Below are 24,165 nucleotides of genomic sequence, written 5' to 3' on the forward strand. Positions count from 1 at the left end.
AAAATAGAATAATCCATTTACAAAATGTCTGCAAGACATTTTGATGAAATAATGAAATCTCATATTCCAGCTGAAAATGCTCCAATAAGAAAATAGTGTCCTAAACGGACGATATATGAGTCTATGGCACGCTAGAGACGTGATAGACCACTTTGGCTCCAAAGAGTCCTCGAAAAGGAGCAAAAATATAAATAGAGGATGAATCTCATGATGAGACCGTTAATATGGTTAATATAATAGTCAAGTACCTGGGTAAATCATTGATGATGATAAAGAGATCTCGATTAACCATATCAGTACGGATAAAAAGATGGAGCCAAAGAGAAAATAGATTGTCGACAATAAAATGAAAAAGCGCTATATAAATAAGGATTATGAATCTACCTCTATGTATGAGGGTAGAGTGAATTGATTGACCATCAATTCGATATAAAGCTCGTTAGAAAAACGAGAAATGTTTGGACCAAAAGTCCAAGTATATATTTCTCCAGAGAATGAAATGAAAGATGACCTCGAGGTATGAAAAACGGCTTTTTCCGAGGTCACTGGAGAAAATTTAAAAAAAGATGCAGTATATTGAAATGTCTGGCAGGACATAAACGACTTGAGTTGCATCTTGATATTTAGTAGTCCCTGGAGAGTTAAAGATGCTCTCGGGCATGTATAAAACTCTGAAAGAGTTAGAACAAGCCGTATATAAGGTATCTTGAACCAGTAACTGGTGATATATTTACAGCACAGTTTGCCGATTGCCGATTGCCATTTGATGATGATGAGTTTCTAGCGTTAGGGGGAGGAATTAGAAAAAAATCCCAAAAAGATTACATGGTGAATGATAGAGTGCGGAAGCCGTATAAGTCAAAGATCTAGGGTTTGATCTCGAACTCACGTAACTTGTGAACGAAGGTATCTTCGAAGACAAGATGAAGGATGCGAATACTCTTCGCAGTGCTTGTTAAAGCTCTTAGGGGCGTGAATACTCTTCGCAGTGCTTGTGAAAGCTCTTTAAAATAAACTCAGAAATCTTATTCAATTAATCGTGTCTCTTTTTCAAAGACTAAAGCCGCTATTTATAAGGCTGATATAGTTAAGACCCTAAGCTATAAAGGAAATTTTATAATTAGCTAATCCTAGTAATAAAAGGAAACTTAGAACACACGTAAAGCCCAAAAGAAGAAAGGCCACGATACTGGCGGTGAAAGAGATAATGCGCTGCATCAGGTTCCCCCGGGGTGAGAAAGATTCGTCCACGAATCTGGATCCTCATTATCGCCATGGTAAGGGGAAAGGTGCTTGACGTTAAAGACGTTGGAAGTACGCAAATGGGCTGGAAGCTGGACCTTGTAAGCATTCGGGTTGATGCGTTCTAAAACTTTACAAGGGCCTATTTTCTTTGATTTGAGTTTGTTGTAATCACGAAGGGGCAGTCGTTCTTTCGTTAAATAAACCCATACCAGCTCTCCTGGTTCGAAAAGAACTTCCCTGCGCTTTTTGTCTGCTGCGGCTTTATACTTGGCCACTGTATCCTCCAAATTTGCTTGAGCTTGTCGATGAATCTGCTGGAGATCCGACACGAAGTCCACCGCCTCACCATGATGTTGCCTCACCATGATGTCTCGTGCGATCGGGTATTGTCGCAAGATCCAAAGGACAACGAGGGGTGATTCCACAGACGACATGAAAAGGAGAATAACCCAAGCTACGATTTAATGCATGGTTATGCGCAAATTCAGCTTGAGATAGATTTGCATCCCACGTCTTGATATTATCCTCAACAAGGCAACGAAGAAGATTCCCGAGTGATCGGTTAGTTACCTCCGTCTGTCCATCGGTCTGAGGGTGGTAAGCCGTACTCATGTCCAGCGAGGTGCCTAACATCTTCCACAGAGAACGCCAAAAATGACTAAGGAACCGTGTGTCGCGGTCAGAGACTATTGATGTTGGTAACCCGTGAAGACGATATATTTCACGAAAGAATAAGACTGCGACATTGACTGCGTCTGTTGTCTTCTTGCAAGCTATGAAGTGGACCATTTTTGAAAAACGGTCAACAACAACGAAAATAGAGTCATGACCACGCTGGGTTCGTGGTAATCCCAAAACGAAGTCCATGCTGACGTCAGTCCAAGGTTGAGTAGGGACAGGAAGCGGTAAATAAAGCCCTGCATTGGAAGCTCGACCCTTGGCCTGTTGACAAATATGACACCTTTCGACAAAACGTTCAACGTCTCTATGTAATGTCGGCCAAAAATAGGACATGGAGACCAAATGCAACGTGCGATCCCTGCCCACATGCCCTTCTGTGTGCAGCTCCTTAATGATTTCCAGCCGCATACTACATTGAGGAACACATAAGCGGAGGTCTTTAAACAAAAAACCCTCATGAAGCACGTAGTCACGTGATAACCCAGTGGATGCTTCAGCAAAAATTCGAGCAAAGAAAGGATCCTCAGGGTATAAGTCTGACAAGGAAGCAAACCCGAGAACTTTAGTATGCATGGTAGTAAGCAACCCATGTCGGCGACTAAGGGCATCAGCGACACGGTTCGACTTCCCAGACTGATGTTTAATAGAGAACGTGAACTGTTGTAGATAAGAGATCCATGAAGCGTGCCGAGACGAAACTTTCGCCTGACTGTCAAGATGGCGCAATGCATCATGATCTGTAAATAAGACGAACTCGCGGTGTACTAAGTACTGGCGCCAATGCTTGATAGCTTGCACAATCGCATAGAACTCCACATCATAAGTACTGTATCGTCCACGAGCACCTGCTAACTTTTCACTATAGGAAGCCACAGGTCGTCCCTTCTGGCTTAATACGGCCCCAATGCCTAGTTTAGAAGCGTCGCAGTGTAGTTCGAATGGCAAAGAAAAGTCCGGAAGGACAAGAATCGGGGCTGTCGTAAGCTTATGTTTGATGAGAGCAAACGCCTCCGTCGCTTCCGTAGTCCATTCAAATTTTCCATCTTTCATGCAGCTCGTAATTGGTGCCATTATAGTGCTGAAGTGATTGACAAAACGTCTGTAGAACAAAGCGAGGCCATGAAAACTACGTACCTCAGAAACTGTTTTTGGAATAGGCCGCGACTGTACTGCTTCAATTTTGGAGTGATCGACGGCTAAACCCTGGTCGGACACGACATATCCAAGAAAGAGAACTTTGTTCACGCCAAATTCACACTTCTGTTGCGCGGCGTAGAGTTGTTCTGCTCGCAGCCCCGTAAGAACTTTGCGTAAGTGATCAGTATGCTCGGCCAACGAAGTACCAAAGATTAAAATATCGTCGAAGTATACAACCACAAATCGTCCAATGAAGGGGCGTAGAGCTTGATTCATGATACGCATGAACGTACTAGGTGCATTAGATAACCCAAAAGGCATTACCAACCATTCAAAGAGGCCTTCTCGAGTTTTAAATGTTGTTTTCCACTCATCGCCAGGGCGAATACGTATCTGATGGTACCCAATTTTTAGATCAATTTTGGAGAATATTTTCGCATTACCAATTTGATCCAAAAGGTCATCAAGCCGTGGTATCGGAAACCTATAGCGGATCGTGATTTTATTGATTGCACGACTATCCACACACATACGCCACGATCCATCCTTCTTAGGTATCAAAAGAGCTGGTACGGCGCAGGGGCTAAGGCTTTCTTTGATGTGGCCCTTGCGTAAAAGCTCCTCGACCTGACGCCGCAATTCTTCATGCTCCATAGGACTCATTCGGTAGTGAGGTCGATTAGGTAATGTCGCTCCGGGAACTAAATCAATTTGGTGTTGTATATCTCGAAGAGGTGGTAGTCCTTCGGGTAGTTCCGTAGGGAACACGTCAACGAATTCCTGTAACACCACGTCCAAAGATGAGGCGATTGGTGTTGTCAGGAGACGGTGTGCCGTTGATGGCACGAGGGCGAATGCAACGCCTTCCGTCTGGAGTTCCGAGATGAACGACTTATAGGAACACAGGAGCGACGTGGGTTTTGAGGTTGTCGTTGTAGTTGATTGGTCAAGTGGCGCTGCTGGTGGCGAAGAGCTTGTTGGTGTCTCTCGGGCTGGGACGAGAACGATGTGACGATTGTCCCACATAAAGCTATACGTATTTTGAGCGCCCTCATGGAGTATTTTACGGTCAAATTCCCAAGGACGGCCTAACAGAAGATGACAAAAGTCGATCGGAGCAATGTCGCAATAGATGCGATTATGGTAATGTTTGCCAACAGAAAAAGGTACGATCGCACGCTGTGTAATGCGAATGCTTGCTTTGTTGTTAAGCCAGCCAAGATTATAAGGTGTGGGATGCTTGTCCCGAGTTAGGCCTAGCTTTTCTACGGCTTCTTCGGAGACGACATTACGACAGCTTCCCGAGTCGATGACAAAGCTACAAACACGGTCTTTGATAGTACAAGTAGATTGGAAAATATTGGTTCGAAGCCACTTATCGTCCTTAGTGATTGGTGCTAAACAAGCTCGACGGAGGACAAGTAGACGTCCACTATCCCCGGCGGTAAGGGTCACCGTGTTGTCTTCGTCTTGGTTATTCTCCTCTTGCGAGTCATAGATATCTTGTTCTTCAATAGTCTCATCAATTACTAACCCTCGACGTGTTGCATGGGGACATGCTGTTTGTCGATGTCCCTGTTCACCACATGAGTAACAGCGCAACGCGTTAGGTCGGGAAGATCGCCTAAGTTGTTGATCGTCCGGTGCGATGGGTTTAGCTGCATTCTCCTCTTGCGAGTCATAGAAATCTTGTTCTTCAATAGCCTCATCAATTACTAACCCTCGACGTGTTGCATGGGGACATGCTGTTTGTCGATGTCCCTGTTCACCACATGAGTAACAGCGCAACGCGTTAGGTCGGGAAGATCGCCTAAGTTGTTGATCGTCCGGTGCGATGGGTTTAGCTGCAGAAACTGCCGCATCACTGACGTGGATGACATCTTTGTTTGCGGTTGATGGAGTGTTACTGTTGACGGAGTCCTGGGTACGCGATCTCGATGTCGATGAGTTCCAGTTCGACGACTTCGACTGTTGCTCGAATGATGATGCACGACGATGAGCTTCTCCCACTGTCAATGGATCAAATTGTGCCATTGAATTTTGAAGTTGCGTTCGGAGACCCCCGATAAAACGCGAGACGAGTTGAACTTGGCTGTCATTGATCTCATTCCGAGTTAACAATAGGGCGAATTCTTCAGCATACTCATCTACACTTCGGTTTCCTTGGCGCAAGTTCTGCAGCTTAGTGTACATGGTTCTTTCGTAGTTGTGCGGAAGAAACGTTTGTCGAAGGTGTTTAGTGAGCTTTTCCCATGAATTGATTGGTGCTTTGCCCGTGCGTGATCGAGTTGTCTTGAGCTGTTTCCACCATGTTGCAGCATGGCCGCGAAAACGTATGGCTACCAAGGGAACACGAAGATTAAACGGAACTTGTTTAAACTCTAGTATTTCTTCCACGGAAACTAGCCAATCGATAAGTTCATCACCGCGGAGACCCCCATGAAATTCTGGTATATCTACTCGGAAGCTTCTTTCCCAGTGAGTATCATGGTGATTTTGTTGATGAATATCTTCATAAAACAATCGTCGATGAACTTCATTGATGAACTTCATCTTCGTCGTCGTCATATGGGTCGTGACGCTGGATTCTTTGTTGGTTTTGGCGTTGTCCTTGGGGCGGATGGGGAAGGTTTTGTGGCTGTCGATGGCGACCTGGTAGTGGTGGTGCTTGATGTTGTGGTAGTGGCTGGTGTCGTTGTTGTGCTGGAGGTTGAGCTTGTACCTCGCGTTGGTTTTGCTGTTCAACCAGAGCTGTTATTGCGGTGGTCAAGGCGTCCAAGCGGTCTGCTAAGGTATCTCCTAGCTGTTGAATCGATGCTTGTGATGCCGCCTGGCTCTCGATGAAGAAGGTTCGTAAGTCAGTTAATTCCGAAGTAGCGCCATCCGGGTTTTGATCCCGATTGTCCCCACCTGCGCCTCCTATTTTCTTAGTCATGGAAACAAGAAAGTTCTTTCCCGAAACGTACTGATTCTGATGCCAACTGATAGAGTGCGGAAGCCGTATAAGTCAAAGATCTAGGGTTTATCTCGAACTCACGTAACTTGTGAACGAAGGCATCTTCGAAGACAAGATGAAGGATGCGAATACTCTTCGCAGTACTTGTTAAAGCTCTTAGGGGCGCGAATACTCTTCGCAGTGCTTGTGAAAGCTCTTTAAAATAAACTCAGAAATCTTATTCAATTAATCGTGTCTCTTTTTCAAAGACTAAAGCCGCTATTTATAAGGCTGATATAGTTAAAACCCTAAGCTATAAAGGAAAGTTTATAATTAGCTAATCCTAGTAATAAAAGGAAACTTAGAACACACGTAAAGCCCAAAAGAAGAAAGGCCACGATACTGGCGGTGAAAGAGATAATGCGCTGCATCAAAACGGAACTTGGGTGCAATACAATTGACAAGAAAATATTATATACCTAATCAAGAAAATCCCATAAACTTTACAAACTAGGCCAGCTCCCATTAAAAATTTGACAAATGGCTGTAGGAATGAACATTGTTTCATAATATTATATACTATACTTCAAAGGTGAAGTGAAATGGACCTCAAAATCTATTTGTTATATTTCTGTTTATAAAGAAAATGAGTGATAGCCTAAGTTACAGAAAAGAAAGAAAATGAGTGTTAAACCTTTAAGTTAAAAAAAAAAATGAGTGTCATGGAAAACGAACCCGACACCTTATTGGATCCGACGCAATGATGCGACTTTCCTTTTAAATATGTAAGCTAGTCGATGGAAAATACTAAAAGTTTATAGGGCCACGCATTTGCATTCTACGTCAACTCTCATGAATTTAAGCACTATATCTTGCTAGGGTAGGTCTATGCTACGCGTGGGATGTTAATTATCGTGTGATATATATATATATATTTTTTTTTGATTAACCAGGTGTTGACCTTGCGGCCCCCCACCTAGGCCCGGCGCCAGCCTTTGTTTGTACCTTGTTACGGGCTCTGGACACGCCTCCCCCTCCCCGCGAGTCGAACAGCCGACCTCCCCTCCCCAAGGAGGTAGTACCACTGGACTACGAGGTCCTGGGTATTATCGTGTGATATATGTAGTGTGATATATGTAACTATATTATTGTAGATTTTCATTGGTTGTGTTTTCGTTTAGAATTTTGCAGGAGTGATTTATAATAACATTTATGGTTTTTAAAAATATTTTAGCGTGTAGGTATTATAAATACTAAGATTCATTATGTTTGATTTTTGTGGTTGTGTTTATATTAAGTGTTTGTGTATAAAATATTATACTAAGAGTTAGATTTTTATGATTTTAATTCTATAGTTTTTTAAATTAAGTAATTTCTCTTAGACTGTAAATTTAGGATGGCGAAAAGATTCATCACGTTTATTTCATAATCTCAACCTCTCGGATGGTGGAGAAGAATGAGTGAGTTAAATCCATAGAATCAGATCCTGCGCCGTATGAGAGGATTAAGGTTTTTCGTTATGGGATGGAATCAGTGAGCCGAACATAAAGCCCACACATGAAATAGCCCACAACTCTCGCTGGTTATGTTAATGAAATGAAGAGCATAAAGAGAATGGACACGTGTAGCACCCAACTTCACCGAATTAATGACGTGGTACATGTGAGGAAACCCTACTTTATATATAGATCCATATGTGAGCTTATATGTCTTGCGAGTTGTATTTAATTAAATATACTTTTAGACACTAATGTCTTTGCAAGATACAGCTCATTTCCTATTCATGGAAATTAGAATGGCGTCGAGAACATATTCGTTCCCTCCAAGGTACAATTGATTTAGGGTTGATTTATTTCAGAAAACCCGAGTTTGGTATGGTTGGTTTTGCAGATGCAGGATACTTATCAGATCCTCACAAGGCTCGATCGCAAACCGGCTATGTTTTTACGATTGGTGGAACCGTGATCTCTTGGCGGTCGACCCAGAAACAAACTCTGGTTGCGACATCTTCGAATCATACTGAAACTATTGTGCTTCATGAAGCATGTCGAGAATGTGTGTGCTTTCGGTCAATGAGTCACTACATACAAGAATCAAGCGGAATAGTCAACGAGAAAGAGCCAACGAAAATATTTGAAGACATTTCGGCTTGTGTCGCTCAACTCAAAGAATGTTACATCAAAGCGACAGAACAAAGCATATCCCTCCAAGATTTTTCTCATGCATACAGGAGCTCGAGAGAAATAAAGAAGTGGACATCGAGTATGTACGGTCATCCGGCTGACTTGTTCACAAAAGCTCTTCCGACTACAACATTCCGAAAACACGTTTATGGTATCGGAATGCAGCATTTGCGTGACCTGTGATAAGAAAGCTAAGTCCACTATTTTCAGGGGGAGATTACAGCAGTGTACTCTTTTTCCCTTGTCATGGTTTTTGTCCCAATGGGTTTTTCCATGACTAGGTTTTTAACGAGGCACTACGTAATATAAAAATAGATAATCAAGGGGGAGTGTTAAAGATAATGATCCAAAAAGATAAGGTTGATTTTGGATTGTGATTTTCCATTAGCTTACTATATAAATATTTGTTTTCTTCTTAAGTCGGTGTACTTTACCGACTTACTACTCCTATAAATAGGAGTTCATTTGTTGTTGTAAGTGATAGTAATAAGAGCAAGAGATCAAAGTCATGTGTGCTCATTATATATGAGTTGTTTACACCATGGATCACATTCTGAGTTTGTCTTACATTAAGAGACACATTCAACATTTGAGGCACTTTTTCTTGACACTTGCTATTTGATCGGACAATAATGCCCCTGATAAGAGCTTTGTTATTAATTTCAACCTCATTTTCTTATTTGTTTTTATCTCAAATATTAATAAATATAAATAAATAAATTTGATGTAATAAATTTTAACTTTTCATCCTCGACATTTCGACATCCATTTATATATACTTTAGAAATTTAAAAATAAAAACATAGAAAATATTTTTATAATTAAAATATTGTAGATAGTATTGGATGGATAAGCCGTCCACGAAAAAATAATATAAATGAATGAATTGTGGACAAATAAAATGTGGACATAATTTAAAAAAAAAAGTGAGGATTAGATTTCATCCAATACATGAATTTATAGTTTGTGTTCGATGTAGGCAATGTAAGAAAGATAATCTTTTTTGTGGAAAGAATCTCCCCGGTTGAAGCCACCCACTAGTTCTCAGAGATTTGTTCAACCATCCACGCATAACCCGTCCACGCTCCAGCTATCCACACACCACTTATCCACGCAACCCCCATCCACACGCTATCCGTCCACATCTTTTGCAGATCTGGATTCTGAAATCGTAACTTTGCAGATCTGGATTTTGAAATCCACAACAACACTAAGAAACCAACAAAACGAGAATCAATTAAAAAGATTTAAAAGATCAGACAAATTCGGAGAATCTAGGATTTAGAAGATGAGAAGTTCAAACTACCTTCTTATTTTTCTACATCTTTTCATTTTTTACAAGTTGTAGTCTCTCGGTTTGCCTTTTTTTTCCTTTTGTGTTAGGGAGAAAAAAAGAAAGGTGATAAAATCATTGGAAGATGAAATTTGAATAAAATTACATTGAAAGAACGAGAGAGACAAAAGAAAAAGTAAAAAAATGATAATGTATATAATTTTTTAGTTAGAGAGTTTTTAGTATTTTTAACATTAGAAAGTGTCTTACAAGCACAATGTGTCTAAGATAAGACAAAATGTGCGGATGTAAAAATTTTGCTCATTATCTCACATTTCTTTCGTTAATTTCCAAACACGTAAAGAATAATATACTAATATATAAACACTTATAAATATACATAAATATTTCTTTATCTGTCTAATTCACAACAGTCCCGAATATTTCTTATTATTTACGAATTGGATTACGGATAAAAGAGATAAGTTTATACAAACTATGGGGTCAATGTACAATTAATTACAAGATTATTGTTGGAGCAAACAATAAATTTGGCCTTTTCACGAATCGGATTCTCTCTCCTCTCTAGTATACAAAAACCCTAGTCGTCGTTGGCTCTGTTACTCTCCGTCGTCTTTCAACCGCCGATCAAACAGATTTTGTGATGGCAGCTAAGGCATCAGCTTTATCGACGGAATACGGCGGAGTAAGTAACATGGAGAAGTTTCTCTGCGAGCGATTGTTGGACCAGTCGCAGCCAATCTCAGAGCGATTCAGAGCTCTCTTCTCTCTTCGCAACTTGAAAGGCCCTGGTCCTCGCAACGCTCTAATCCTCGGTTTGTTCAATCTCTTCTGCTCTATTTGCTTCTTTCAGTTTCATTTGCACGAGACCGAACCAAAAAGATTCTTACTCTGTGTAGAACGTTAGAGATATTATTTGATTTTCCTTCTCCTGCAGCATCCAGAGATTCATCCAACTTGTTAGCACATGAAGCTGCCTTTGCGTTGGGACAGATGCAAGATGCTGAAGCAGTTCCTGCTCTAGAGTCGGTTCTTAATGATATGTCTTTGCATCCTATAGTGCGCCATGAGTTGAGTATAGCTTATGATCCTTGTGCTGAACCTAATCCTTATTTTTGATTGTTTTTTGCGGAGTCGCTGATGGGCTGTTAATGTAACAGGCAGCAGAAGCTCTTGGAGCTATTGGTTTAGCGGGCAATGCCGACATTTTGAAGAAAAGCTTGATCTTTGATCCTGCTCAGGAGGTTCGGGAAACATGTGAGTTAGCTCTCAAAAGGATTGAAGAGCTGAGTAATGTTGTTGATGCGGAGACAAAGAGATCACCTTTCATGTCTGTTGACCCTGCGGCTCCAGCTGCTGCTTTCTCTTCCGTTCACCAATTGAGGTTCTTCTAATCTTGACCAACTCTGAACACTTGTAGGAAATGATTTTTCAGTTTGTGACAGATCATTTAATTACACAGGCAGATTCTTATGGATGAAACAAAAGGCATGTATGAGAGATATGCTGCTCTTTTCTCTCTGAGGAATCATGGTGGAGAGGACGCTGTTTCTGCTATTGTTGATTCTTTGAGTGCTGATAGTGCCCTTCTACGACATGAGGTTTGTCAAGTTTTGGTGACTTTCAGTTTTGGTCATTGTTTGCTAAATTGCTAGTGAGGACTTGCTTTCCAAAGGTGTTCATGGACTTGCATATGTCTGTGTCTGTTAAGATCTGTTATCTTGGATCTTTGCTTCATTGTTCTCCAAAATGATTGATATAATTTTGTGTAGGTTGCTTATGTCTTGGGGCAATTACAAAACAAAGCTGCTTTAGATACTCTAAGCAAAATACTTAGAGATGTGAATGAGCACCCAATGGTTAGACACGAGGCTGCAGAAGCGCTTGGTTCTATTGCAGGTATCTTTCCTCCATCCCATGAACCATCACAACTTGACTTGTCTTTACTTACACTCTTGCATTGTTCGGCTATTTTCAGATGAACAGAGCATCGCATTGCTACAGGAATTCTCAAGGGACACTGAGCCGCTTGTTTCTCAAAGCTGTGAAGTTGCACTGAGCATGTTGGAATTTGAAAATTCAGGCAAATCATTCGAGGTAAAATACTTTGATCTCAAAACTCTTGTCCCCTTGAATAGTCTAAGGTGAATCTGTAGTGACCCATATGAAAACCTGTTTTTGCAGTTCTTTTTCACACAAGACCCGCTTGTTTGCTAAGAATCGTATCATTCTTCTTCAATCACTTGCCAACAAAGGAACACAAACTTTAGGAGCAAGCGAGAGAAAAGAAACTGCTACTTAGCATCTCATTTATGTAACGATTATCATAAGTCTCTGTATTGAGTTTAAGGTTAAGATACATTGTCTTGATCCGTATGAAAACTTTCCATTGTTAAAGAAAGGGAATGAGTAATTGCCAGATACTTAACTTACTTGCACAAGCATCTCTATCAATGTTTAATGTTGTAAGCTAAATTAAGATGAAGTTTTGAATATACCTTTTCTTTTGGTTTTGGGTTTATATGTAGACGCATAATTGAATTATTAAAGAAAGCTGGTTGAGTTCAGAAGATTCAGAATTGAATGTACAAAATTTATGCAAGCTAAGAGGAACAATATGTTCTTTAACATTCCTTAAACTTTTTACCATTCATGAAGAATATGTTTTTCTTTTCATTCTTCTTTGTTTTTTTATTTGTAGAGAATTATAGAACAAATCAATTCCTCGTTAATTTTGATAAGGAACCATCATTTTTCGCCATTCCTAAAATTTTATTCCTACTCATTCCTTCCCTATCCGTTCCTATTATTTCCATGATGGTTACCAGTGACACCTTTAATTTTCCTAGATATTGCTTATTTCTCTGAATACTAGCTAACGATGGTTTCAGACAGAGATCCGAATTGCATTTTGAATCACCATAAAAAAAAAAAAGGAATCGAATATAAGCTTGTCAAGAGGGAGAGACCGGAGAGTCCAGAGTTTAGTTTAAGCTAATTTGTCAGGTCATAAAAAACGTGCACGGTGACAAACGCTGGGGGTTAGTTGAGCCCATTGTGATTTGGTCAATAGAAAGATATAACAGGGGGTATTTACGTCTTTTGAGGATGTATATATAAGTTCCATCGCCACTGACATTCTCGACGGCTCAACTTCATTACTTATTGAGTTTCTAGAATTCAAGTTTAGATTTTTATGTGTTTTGTTTAGTTGTAAAAGTTTAAAAGTTTGGATGTGTGTGTGTTTGAAGCGAATTATAGAGCAGAAAGAAGGATATGATGATTGAACTTTTTTTGTTCCCTATTGGTTTGATAGCCGATATGATGGCATCTTACGTATTAGCTCTATCTGATCCTTCTCTAAATTTCTAATCTTTTTCAAGTTAATGGTGTGGGAGAGAAAGAGAATGGAATGATGAATGTCGAACTTTATTGTTCCCTATTGGTTTGAGTCGCCGGAATGATGGCATCTAACGTATTAGCTCTATCTGTTCACATTCTCTTTCTCTTCTATTACCTCTGTTTTTGAATTCGTTTCTGTTTTGAAGATTAGATTCCCCTAAGGTGTGATGTTAGACGACCATGAGTTTTCCCTACGTGTCTATGTTGCTTGTTTCCGCCACTTGATTTAGCCCAATGTTTCGTATTTTTGGCCCCATCTACATCAATAGTAGACGCTCTGAAATTGAAACAGAGTTATTAACTTACTTCGTGCCTTGAACAAGTCTTTAAGTTATTAGATAACATAGACTCAGCTCTGAAAACAGAATCAGTGGACCAATGAATAACACTTAACAACCACAGACGCCAAATTAGCAGAACAGCAAGATCACCAATTGAAACCATATATATGTTAGAAGGTGGTAGAGAATAGAATTAATGGCTAATCAGAACTATTTTATCCGAGGAGTTCCAAAAAACCTCGTAAAAGTCCCTAAATATTTAACAGTTCTCCAGTTATGGATGCTTTAAGTTAGGTCTGCCCTCACCAATCTACTGTAGGAGGAGCAAGCTCAGCACGTTAACAACTAACCAAGCTTAGATGCTCTGTTCTCAATTGATCTGGAAAACCCAGGCAAATTCCAAAAGTCCTTTTCTCTCGGTGGAGATGCTTGTGTGTCCATCCAACAGTGGCAAGACAACTTGCGTCATGAAACATCTACCATCTGCAGGTCCCAATCAGGAAATGCTCAAGTCAGCTGCTTTTTCAATGCCCTTGTGCAAGGCCACGTCTCTGTTCCATCTTCTCCTGGTTGGGAAATGTCTGAATATTTGTATATAAACCTCTAGAGTTTTCTCCACTTTCCAGAATCACCGCAAAGGAAGAAAGCAAACTCTTTTAAGTTTAGTACAGTGGATAGTATGGAAATTATGGAAGGATCCTTACGAGTCTACGAGCAAGTGTTGAAGCCTTGAAGGGAGTGAATGGACTACGAGGCACAAGAGACTCTGATGAAAGGCTAGCGCACATGCCTAAAATGTAAATGTGATGGAGCCTGGCCGAGAGAAGATAACAAGTGCAGAGTACTTTAGATGTGAGCTAAAGCACTACCAAATAAAAGTAAAAGTACAAAAGATCTTTGACCATTTGGTCCTTTTTATTCAATCATTCTTGTTATTAGTTAACGCCACATATTCTTAGCATGCGAGAAGAAACCTAAAAACATCTAGGCTTCTTCACTGGGTGAGTTTGGTTCAAACAACATCCTCGAAACCAAGACGAGCACTGTCGGAAACAGCCTCGTTCTCTTCATTCTTCCTTTCAACTTCAAGCGCAAGCAACACTTGTCTCTGTTCCACAATCATTCTATCAAGTTCCCTCATGCGGGCACCGCGTGCTTCCATTTTCGTCTTCTTCACGCAAAGCTCTTCAAGTTTTCTCTTCAACCAATCCAACTCGAAACCTACCCCTACCAAATCCATAAGCGTGTTCTCAGCATCTCTTAGCTCTTCCTCCGTGAGCTCCTGAGGAGCTAAGCAAACAATGTCGATGAGATCGAGGAGAGTGTTCATGTAGGCATTCTTTACCAACTGGTTCTTTGGACGAAGATTCATTGCGGTTTCTGGATGTCTTTCAAAGATTCTCCTTACATACTCTACCTGATAACAAGTTTGATGTAAAAAAAAAAAACACAACCACAGTGATCATTGTTAAGTGAAATAATTGTTCTTACCTCTGAATAGAGAACTCGGAAGCCATTAAACTCCACTGTTCCATCACCGTTCCACATGATAGGAGCTGAGTTTTTCTTGATTACTTGAAGATTCAACTGGAGTTTTGTGTGTTTGAGGATTGTCTTCTTGTAACTGAAATATATATTAAAGAAGATACATGTATCCCAAATGAACGTGAGCTAATCGTAACTTAATACATTACTTAGACATAATTATCTAACAGATTACTATTAATGGCGTCACACGTCTAGCTTCTTCTTTGGGAAATGACTATATGCTCTGTTCAGACTTCTCCATCAAGAAACACATTGCAATTAAGGAAACCAATAGAGCCCCAAGGCTAAAGATCATTGATTGGTTCACAATTTACCACTTGGAATCATGTGAAAAGAGACACTGGTTATGAAAACACACACAAGGAATGTAAAATTGCTTAGACTTTTAAGACCATAATTAACGGCACCCCTTAGCATAGATCTTAAGGGGTGGGACCCATATTATTATTAAAATTCAGCTCTTCCTTCTCTTCCACAAGAGGCGAGTCTGCTTTGGTTCTGGTACTGTTCGCGGGCCCCACTGACACGTGGCGGTCCGCGAATGGTTTGTTTTTAATTTTTTTTTTAAAAAAAAAATCAGATAAAAAAAAATAAAAAAAAATAAAAAAAAATAAGAACCCCCTTAACCCCTTACCGTTAATCATGCTCTAAACTCCTCCTTATAGGTCAATGATTTAAAGGAAGCTATATATTAGGACCGTAAAATATTTTAAAAGATAAAACTTTTTTGTAAATTTTGAAGATGAACATTTACATAATAGAATTTTGAAAATTGATTAACATATGTCAAAACTATTAATTTACTACAGAAGATCTATATATAACAATAAAGGAGACTTTTCTCATTTTTCCTGCTGCCAGGTCACTCTATGGGGTAAGCATTTTGTGCCACTCAGCATCTAAACCTCCGATTCCTAAAATCTTCATCTCTGCGTAAATAGGCTTTTATTTTAATTTGGTCTTGATAAGTATCAGATGTGTGGGCCCGTGTTTGACTAAGTTTTTATGATCCTCGACTGAGGCGCCCTCATCCTTTCGCTTCCCTTCAATCCGATGAAAATTCTGGGTAACTGTTTCGTTTTTTTAAGTTCACCATTAAAATGAGCATTTAACACCATCACACCTCTCCTCCCACTCCGCCTCATTTATTTATTCTAATTGGCGACGAAGGTAAGCGATGAATGTCTGAGTTCGGTACTACTTCAGACTATAAATGTCTCCCTTATATGCCATGAACAGCTTCACCGCTCTGATTTCTCAAAGATTGTACTCTGCCAAGCATCACCGCACACTATGTCGACTTCCTATGTTCTTCTCGCAAATGTGGGCCATTGCTCAAACACAGCCAAGGTCCTTTCTTGACGTTCTACAGAAGAAGAAACTTCGTGATGACTTGAAGAGCCTTTTTTTCTTCCAAAGAAAAATCTCACAGTGGTGAGTGAGACAATAAATTTCAAGCCTTTTTCAATATGATTTTGTAAAGATTCTTCCTTCATTTCACTAATGTGGTATTTTTTTTTGTCATTAGATGAAAGCGACTGAAGTGAAGGAATCAGCTATTACTCGAAGGTTAGAGAAATTCACTTTTTTAATTTGATTATATGTCACAAAATACATGTAGTTTGATTATACGTTTTATAACTTTGATATCCTGCTTTTAGGCTCCAAAAGGGACTCTGAAGATAATTGTTCCTCGCAGTGTAAATGCTGATGATTCTGATGATGATGATAGGTACCTATTTTCCATTCTTTTCTTCCTATTGCAGTTCATTTTTTATGCTTTAAACTTGGCTAAAGATTCTTTGCTAAGGATTTACTCAGTGCTTTTCCTCAGAGCCCTGGTTTGGGAATATGCAATTGCTTCGGTGTTAGAGTTTTTGATGACTTATATCAACTGAGACTCGCAATTTCCTTCGATTTATCTTACGATGTGGTTGTCTTTCTTAGATATAAAGAAAGTGACGATGATGAGGATGACACTGAATCTCTTATGGCTGAACTAGACCAGATAAATAAATAAAGAGTGGAGGAGAGGCTCAGGAAGGTATGTGTTCTTGTCTGTGAGATGATTTTGCTCAGATTACTATAACAAAATGACTACGATTGTTTTTTCTAATCACATTGACATATGAAAGTTGTATCTTATTTTTTTTTTATTTACATTTTTTCAGTAAAAGCAGCAGCAAATGGAAGAGCTAAACGCCAAAAAAGAGAAACTTCCCAAAGGAAACCCACTTCTTGACAACACTCCAACTTTGCTTAGTGTCAAAAGAAGGCTAGCATCTTTTGAAGTCTTGTTTCTTCATGAATCTCTGGATTATATGAATTGTTGGAGGCATATACTAATCTTTTAAGTCTCCTCTTTTTTCAGGTGGGATGATGATGTGGTATCGAGAATCAGGCACGTGGGGAAATTAAAGCACCTAAGCGCTTCATCAGTAATACAATCAAGAATTACTTCCAAAAAGTTCCACTTTTTTATTAACGAAAGACTCAATGTGTTAAAAATTACTAATTGAATCGAACCGTTCTCTGTTTTTGAGTGCAGGAGGTCCTTGAGATAAAAGGCAAACGAGGAAAGTAGGCTTTTTATTTATATGGTCTACCACCAGAATCAATCAATCTGATTGGACCGTAAGAATCATCAACCACAGAAGGTAATGTTTTTTTCAAATACATATACTAACCAGCTATAGCTTTACATCAATAAATTCAGGACAGTTATCGAAATGTTGTCCCAGTTCATACACATGCATTTGGTTTCTTTAATCGGGCATTGCAGTGAGAACAAAAAGAGGATCATTGTGCATGACTTGGATCGCCCAAGGTTGAGCTGGAGACAGAAGCTTGAGATATGTATTGGTGCAGCTAGAGGCCTGCACTATATATATCCATACAGATTCCCCAAGAGCTATCATCCACCGCGATGTGAAGTTTGCTAACATTCTTTTCGATGAGAATTTCATGGACAAAGTTTCAGAATCTGGATTGTCTAAGACGTCCAGATCTTGACCAGACACGTGTGAGTACGACGGTATAGGAAGCTTATTATCTTGATCCAGACCAGGACAAGATAACAATTGACTGAAAAATCTGATGTTTACTCTTTTGGGTAATGCTTGAAGTACTTGAGGGAGACCAGATCCATCCATTCCAAAAGAAGAGTCTTTAAGTTACTGTAGTATTGTTTGTTCACGAGGGAGGAGAGTCCGCATACTTTTTTATACCCATTGCATGCAGATTGTTGTTATACTTTCTAGATATTTATTTTCAAATAGTCTCTTTTGTGTTTTGTGTAAAAGCTTAAACTTCACTACAATGAGGCAACTAGGTCTAGGAATATAAACGAGAATTGAAAACCAAACCGGAATCGAACTAAAAAATCAAATCAGAAATTTTAAAATACATTTTATAAATTACTAAATATTCTAAAACTGTTACATATATATATTTATATCGAACTACTCGAAAAAGTCAAATACTTTTTATCCAAAGTAATTAAAAATATCTGAATAGCCCAAGCGAATCAAAAATATTTTTTAATTATCTGATATTTTATCCAAAAATATAAAGATCTCTGATTTTCCGATTTATCTAAAATTATCCGGAAAAAACAAACCAAACTGGAACCAAAGTGTACCCAAAATTTATTACTCAGTTTCTACTATTGTTATCCAAACTGGAACAATAACAAAAATAGCGAAAGTGGCATTCATAAATAACCGAACGGTAACCTATATCTTTAGAACCAGAAAACCAAAAACAAAAAAACGAAACCAAACCGAAAACCAAATGGTATAGAGGCAACCAAAGTGTTTCATGTTGTGTGTAGACAATGAACAATGAAACTGACTATTTATGAATTTCAGTTTGGCTATTAATGTTTTTGTTCCGGTTGGATAACAATAGTAGAAACTGACTAATAAATTTTGGGTCCACTTTGGTTCCGGTTTGGTTTGTTTTAAAACATCATTTTGTTGGTAAATAATATAGATTAATTGTTATTTATGACATTATTGAAACTATTTATATATTACTTTAAAATATAACTTTTTATAATTTTATCACATTACATTATATTTTCAATTGAATTAGCTTGGAAGTGGATTAATTTATAATCGGGAGACAATTAATTATTGTAATAGTATTAAAATTATATACTCTTAGAAATTAAAAAAAAATAGTTATTCTTACTTTAGATTTTCTTCAACCATATCAAAGTGAAATAGAAATAAAATAAGAAATATAAATCATTACATTTTCTTAACTTTTTAATTTCGTAATTTTGTATTCTATAACCAAAAAAATCGTAGTGGTCCTTTCAACTCAAACCAACAAATTTTAATAAATACAATTTTATTTTAAAACATAAAATATTATATTTATTCTTTTATTTTAAAATAAAATTTCAAAAAAATATAAAATTAAGATATATTTTCATATGCAATAGTTTTAGTATAAACTTTCACGCCCGTAGGGCGGGACAACCAGTAGTAATTTATAAACCATTAAACTCTGTTTCTCAGACACCAATGACTTTACTTGTTGATCAAGAGTAACCTAACGAGGCATCAACCACAAAATGCGGATGCTTCCAACCCAAGTTTAGTCACTTATCACCAAACAGACGTAAAATCCAAGCGACTAAAAACAAAAACTTAAACCTATCAAACAACATCATCGAATGATAGGGGAGCTTTGGCCACAGACACATCTGCTTTCTCCTTCTCCAGCTCAGCTTTGCGTACTTGACAGACGCAGGCTTGAATTTAGATTGGTTAGAAGAGAAATTGGAAGAAAAGAAGGAGAAGCAAGAAGCTGGTGAGAAAAGGATGAAAGAGATAGAGGAAGAGTTGATGGATTTGAAGCAGAAGTTCTCATATGCGTCATTCAGATCATCCTTGGAGAGGTCCTTAGTCGGCTGGCACAGAGTATTGATCAGGCTGAGGAGAATGTTGATGTAAGCTGTCCTTAGATGCTGATTCTTTGGTCGAAACTTTGATGCAATGTCAGGGTGTCTTTCAAATATACGCCTCACGGATTCCACCTGCAAGTTAAAGAAACAAGTTAAAGAAAGATGAATAACGTAAAACTTAAACAAAACACAACATACTCCAATGTTACAGTTTCCCTCATATTCTGCAACTCACACATATATGTCAAGAAACTTCCTTTGATTTTCACTGAATCTATATGTGCTCTTTTAATAGATCAGCAACGATTTACAAAACAGAAAACCACAAGGAACTGAATTATCTATAACAAATGATAATGTTGTGTTGTGATTAGAATTTCTATGAAACAAACAAAACGTTGGCACCAATATTCGTTTTATACCTGTGAAGGAAGAACTTGAAAGCCATTTACTGAAAGCTCAAGAGAATCTCTAGCCTCCGCACCATCGTCTTCCTCTACTTTGCTCAGTAATTTGGTTTCCTCTGATACATCTAGTTTTCCAATAACTTCAAGAACCTCTACCTCAGCAACAATCTCGAGGTCTCCGTTTACCAAGAATCCACCATCTTTATCATGAATTTTGTCGAGTGGAAGCATTGTTGTAAAGCCAAAGTCGCAGAATTCCGCATCAAACCAGTGCTCTGTAGCTGTTAAAAAGAACTATAGCTTATCATATACTCCAAGATAGTGAACATCTCTGTTAAGAATTAAATGGGAGAGCAAACTATGAAACCAAATCTAAACCAACCAAGCTCAAACTCGGTTTAGCAACATAGAACTCCAGCTCAATAACATTGTTACTAGCCGTGTTCTTTTGGAAGACGCTGACGCAGCGGCTAACTACCCAATTTATAACTATTTTCTTGTTCACGCATCTGGAAAGTGACACCGGCGGCGGTGATTTTGCCTATCAAAAATAAACGCAGCGATCATTCTAACTGCCACTACTTTTTACAGCGTCGGTCACGACACGGGAAACCTTAACGGAAGTAGCCTCAGCGTCTTAATTAATTTTCTCCCATCTTTTTATTTATTTTGATGTTCAATTTTTGATCGCTAACCGCTGCGTCTGCGTCTTCTAAAAGAACACGGCTACTGTCTAAATGATTAATTTTGGGAATATATATCATACTGTCAGTTTTCAGAATAGTTTGAGGACAAGATCTGTAGAAACAATCACCTTTAATTTCAGTGAGTTCTTCAGAAACATGATTTACTACACTTAAGCACAGTTCTGCTCGTCTTCTCCATCCATAGGGCAATGATGCACTACCAGCAACGTCCAGATACAGAGACAAAGTCTTAACACCACTAAAGTTGCATAAACACAAAGATTATAAGAATTTCTCTTCTTATTAGATTTAAAAACTCTCTCAAAACTAAACCTTTCAATGTGTTTCTCTTAGATTATATGGAACACCTCTCCATTAGACCCATATTTATATGAAAGACAATTCCCTTTAACATGTGGGATATTGAAAACACAAACCTAACCTAAATAGAAACTTCATTTTCCTATTTCTAGGTTTCCTTATTGTGTTTATCTTAACATATATATTAAACATCTAATAATATGTTAAGTTTCCACAAGCTTGAAATTATCCAACATTCACCCCCTTAATTCCAACTTGAATTAGGGAGATCAATTTCTTGAACTCTGATTAAGCTTCTCATTTGCTTGAACTTAATCATCAAGTAATCCTCCTTCACCACACCATGGTGTGCGAATCCACCCATTGAATTCACATCTTTCTCAAGGTTAGACCGGATGCTCTCCTCGCTTCCGTACCGCTTCTTCTTAGAATCGGCCTGGTTCTTGTATAACCTTCTCCTGACCTCTTCACTTAAGTTGCGATGAGTCTTGTGGCTTAAGCTCACTGCGACGATAACTCTGGTCACGTCCGCCATCTTGCGTACGTGAGCTCTGGTAAGGATGTCGGCCTTCTGCTCAACACCCAACAATTTTATCTCTAGTTCGTCTTCATCCTTTGAGAACCTTGACTCCATTGGTATGTTCGTTGTGCAAAAAAAAACTTCTGAACTTGCGTTATATGTAAGCTATGGCATCACTCTATGCAAACGTATGCACCCTCGTAGGGTTTTTTGTTTGTTTAAAGTTTTTGGTTAACACCCCTCAGATCTCTTAGAAACACAAAGAGTTATAAGAACAACTTTTCTTATTAGCTTTAGAAACTACTCAAAACTAAAGCTCTCAATATGTTTCTCTTAGATCATATGGAACACCTCTCCATTAGACCCATATTTATATGAAAGACAATTCCCTTTAACATGTGGGATATGAAAAACACAAACCTAACCTAAATAGAAACTTCATTTTCTTATTTCTAGGTTTCCTTATTGTGTTTATCTAACATATTAAACATCTAATAATATGTTAAGTTTCCACAAGCTTGGAATTATCCAACAACCACCATTTCCTTTAGGAAAAGCAAGAAGACGCATTCCACAACAACAGAGCAAACGAAAAATCAGCAAAAAAACAAAAAAACTTAAGTGACGAAATAAGTAGAATATATATATATATATATATATATATATATATATATTATACATATATATTCCCTACCATTTGCAGCCGCCGACAATGAATTCATCAGAATAAACTTTCCTGGATTGAAGAGAGGAGAAGTTCCTAATCACCCAAGTGAACTTGTTATCAACTTCCTGCTTCCCCATTGATCTTGTTGATAGAGACTCCTCCTATGAATTAGTAAAATCGAACAATCAAGCAACGATTTCGAGCATAAAACCCTAATTTCGAGATTCTATAAGCTTGTACAACACTCCAGTTTCAAAAATTTAACAGATTATCAGAATCTACACGACGAAACAGATTATAAGAAATCAATAAGTGGAAGGAACTACCTCTGAGAGAAACGCGTGGAAGCGAGAATCGTTTAGGTTACGTTCGCTAAGGCGATTTGTACTGACGTAGTCTTGACAAACTGGAAGACTTTCTTATTAATTTAGGTTAACATTACAATGTATATATATATACACACGAGTTTAATGAGATGCCTAAAGAATATAGGAAATATCCTAACTTATAATGGTAATTATCCTATTGAGAATAATGTAAACATTATATTGTATCCTTATCTTGACGGCGTCATAATAGCGATGCTCTCATAAGAAACTGAGAGAGACGGTCCCAGGCGCTAGAGAAAATATCTATAAAGAAACTTCTTTTGGTATGAGGAGGACGAAGAAGAAAAATGGCAGCCACTGTTGTTTTACTGAAAGTAACTTGGCCCGAAAGGACCGGCTCAGTAGAAAAATATGGTGGAAAACTTTTATAAACGTTGTTCACGTTTTGTTAAACAGACATATTGGGCTTTCGGGTATTCGGGTCCGATTCGGATTGGCCGGGTTATTCGGATCCTAGACATGACTCAACTAGTAAAAATTTTCGGTTTGTGTTTTGTTTGGTTTCTTTCGTGTCTCACTTTGTTGCTAAACCTGAACCCACACCTAAGAATCCTACAAATACAGGAGACGGTCAAGATCCCCAGGCATCTTTACGCATGTTGTACCCGAGAGTTATTTTGGCTGTGTCCGTTACACCATGGACAATAATGATCTTAGTCGGAGTCAAATTCCTTACCTGTCCACCCAAAGCTGAACATATCCAGATCAGTTTAAGTCTGTAATTACAATACATATACTTTTCAGATCCGCTACACTGGGCCGGATTCAAGTATTTAAAACCGTAAAAAGATTCAAATACCAAAAATTCATCAAAATTTAACCAAAATCCATCAATTTTATCTAAAGTTTTGCAAAATAACAAAATATAAAATTTTAATAACTGAAATTAAACATTTTTTAAACTCTAATTTGACATTTCTAAAAAATATATTATTTGAAAATGTTACAAATATAATAATATATATTGCAAAAAGGATATTACAAATAAACTATAAATTAAAAATATAAATTAGAACACATATAGTCATACTTTTGGATATTCATATTTTTTTGTCGGGTATAAATTGGTTCTTATTAGGTTGAGTCTATTCGGGTCGGTTCTTACCAGTTCTGATTATTTTAGGTAGATGAATGTTCGACCCGAGTAAATACTTGTAAATTTTTAGTTCAGTTTCCAATCGGGTATTCTCAAATTGATTATGGTTCGGTTAAAGTGCCCAAACCTCTTTTCTCTGCCTTTTTCTTTTCATTTACTGGTGTTTTTCTTTTTGCTAAAATTTGGTGCAACCTATACTGGAGTATTGACGACTCACTTCTTTTTCATCAAGGCATTGAGGAAAAAAGGACAGAAATAAGGCAAAAACCCTAAAACTCAAACATTCCCATAACATGAAATATCCCCAAACTTAGTTACTTGCTTCATACATCAGTACTTTTGATCAGCAGGTCATTGCTAATGAATGCGTTACTACAAATATCGAAACTGTTTGATAGTTTATCTTATCTTTTACATATCTTAGAGATTATATATATTCTATGATCAAATCCCTTTCC

General features: G+C 38.2%; 3 protein-coding genes and 1 long non-coding RNA gene across 7 annotated transcripts; 2 read left to right on the forward strand and 2 right to left on the reverse strand.

Moving 5' to 3' along the window:
- Positions 1 to 10,017: 10,017 nt before the first annotated feature.
- LOC106298346 (deoxyhypusine hydroxylase-like) lies at positions 10,018 to 11,907 on the forward strand. The gene is made up of 7 exons (XM_013734453.1): positions 10,018 to 10,290; positions 10,413 to 10,546; positions 10,636 to 10,859; positions 10,938 to 11,076; positions 11,248 to 11,374; positions 11,454 to 11,572; positions 11,660 to 11,907. The coding sequence occupies exons 1-7, from the start codon at positions 10,119 to 10,121 to the stop codon at positions 11,690 to 11,692; spliced, it is 948 nt and encodes a 315-aa protein (XP_013589907.1). The 5' UTR covers positions 10,018 to 10,118; the 3' UTR covers positions 11,693 to 11,907.
- Positions 11,908 to 14,159: 2,252 nt separating this feature from the next.
- Positions 14,160 to 14,706, reverse strand: LOC106297120 (MATH domain and coiled-coil domain-containing protein At2g42465-like). The gene is made up of 2 exons (XM_013733403.1): positions 14,650 to 14,706; positions 14,160 to 14,575 (listed from the first exon to the last, which is right to left on the reverse strand). The coding sequence occupies exons 1-2, from the start codon at positions 14,704 to 14,706 to the stop codon at positions 14,171 to 14,173; spliced, it is 462 nt and encodes a 153-aa protein (XP_013588857.1). The 3' UTR covers positions 14,160 to 14,170.
- A 1,048-nt stretch (positions 14,707 to 15,754) lies between these two features.
- Positions 15,755 to 16,977, forward strand: LOC106297121. Of its 2 annotated transcripts, XR_001261415.1 has the most exons (6): positions 15,755 to 15,876; positions 15,946 to 16,140; positions 16,235 to 16,275; positions 16,368 to 16,438; positions 16,654 to 16,750; positions 16,878 to 16,977. It is a non-coding gene; the product is annotated as an uncharacterized LOC106297121 (long non-coding RNA). The 2 variants fall into 2 exon arrangements; XR_001261414.1 differs by having other exon boundaries at positions 15,779 to 16,140.
- Positions 16,978 to 19,205: 2,228 nt separating this feature from the next.
- LOC106297119 (MATH domain and coiled-coil domain-containing protein At3g58270-like) lies at positions 19,206 to 22,637 on the reverse strand. 3 transcript variants are annotated; one of them, XM_013733402.1, is made up of 6 exons: positions 22,549 to 22,637; positions 22,250 to 22,383; positions 22,092 to 22,123; positions 20,843 to 20,971; positions 20,044 to 20,303; positions 19,206 to 19,753 (listed from the first exon to the last, which is right to left on the reverse strand). In XM_013733402.1, the coding sequence occupies exons 2-6, from the start codon at positions 22,357 to 22,359 to the stop codon at positions 19,316 to 19,318; spliced, it is 969 nt and encodes a 322-aa protein (XP_013588856.1). In that variant the 5' UTR covers positions 22,360 to 22,383; positions 22,549 to 22,637; the 3' UTR covers positions 19,206 to 19,315. The 3 variants fall into 3 exon arrangements, with proteins under 3 accessions (XP_013588856.1, XP_013588854.1, XP_013588855.1); XM_013733400.1 differs by having other exon boundaries at positions 20,044 to 20,309; XM_013733401.1 differs by having other exon boundaries at positions 20,044 to 20,309; positions 22,250 to 22,385; positions 22,553 to 22,635.
- Positions 22,638 to 24,165: the final 1,528 nt, after the last annotated feature.

The sequence above is a fragment of the Brassica oleracea genome, chromosome C6 (genome assembly GCF_000695525.1).
Source record: "Brassica oleracea var. oleracea cultivar TO1000 chromosome C6, BOL, whole genome shotgun sequence".
In the NCBI taxonomy this organism is placed as follows: domain Eukaryota; kingdom Viridiplantae; phylum Streptophyta; class Magnoliopsida; order Brassicales; family Brassicaceae; genus Brassica; species Brassica oleracea.

Coding starts and splice junctions, on each gene's coding strand:
- LOC106298346 (XM_013734453.1), top strand. CDS start 10,119: ATGGCAGCTAAGGCATCAGCTTTATCGACGGAATACGGCGGAGTAAGT. Junction 10,291..10,412: donor TCGCAACGCTCTAATCCTCG/GTTTGTTCAATC, acceptor CTTCTCCTGCAG/CATCCAGAGATTCATCCAAC. Junction 11,573..11,659: donor ATTCAGGCAAATCATTCGAG/GTAAAATACTTT, acceptor CTGTTTTTGCAG/TTCTTTTTCACACAAGACCC.
- LOC106297120 (XM_013733403.1), bottom strand. CDS start 14,706: ATGTGGAACGGTGATGGAACAGTGGAGTTTAATGGCTTCCGAGTTCTC. Junction 14,576..14,649: donor TCCGAGTTCTCTATTCAGAG/GTAAGAACAATT, acceptor ACTTGTTATCAG/GTAGAGTATGTAAGGAGAAT.
- LOC106297119 (XM_013733400.1), bottom strand. CDS start 22,359: ATGGGGAAGCAGGAAGTTGATAACAAGTTCACTTGGGTGATTAGGAAC. Junction 20,972..22,091: donor TTTTCCTAAAGGAAATGGTG/GTTGTTGGATAA, acceptor GCAACTTTAGTG/GTGTTAAGACTTTGTCTCTG. Junction 20,310..20,842: donor AGAACTCACTGAAATTAAAG/GTGATTGTTTCT, acceptor TCTTTTTAACAG/CTACAGAGCACTGGTTTGAT.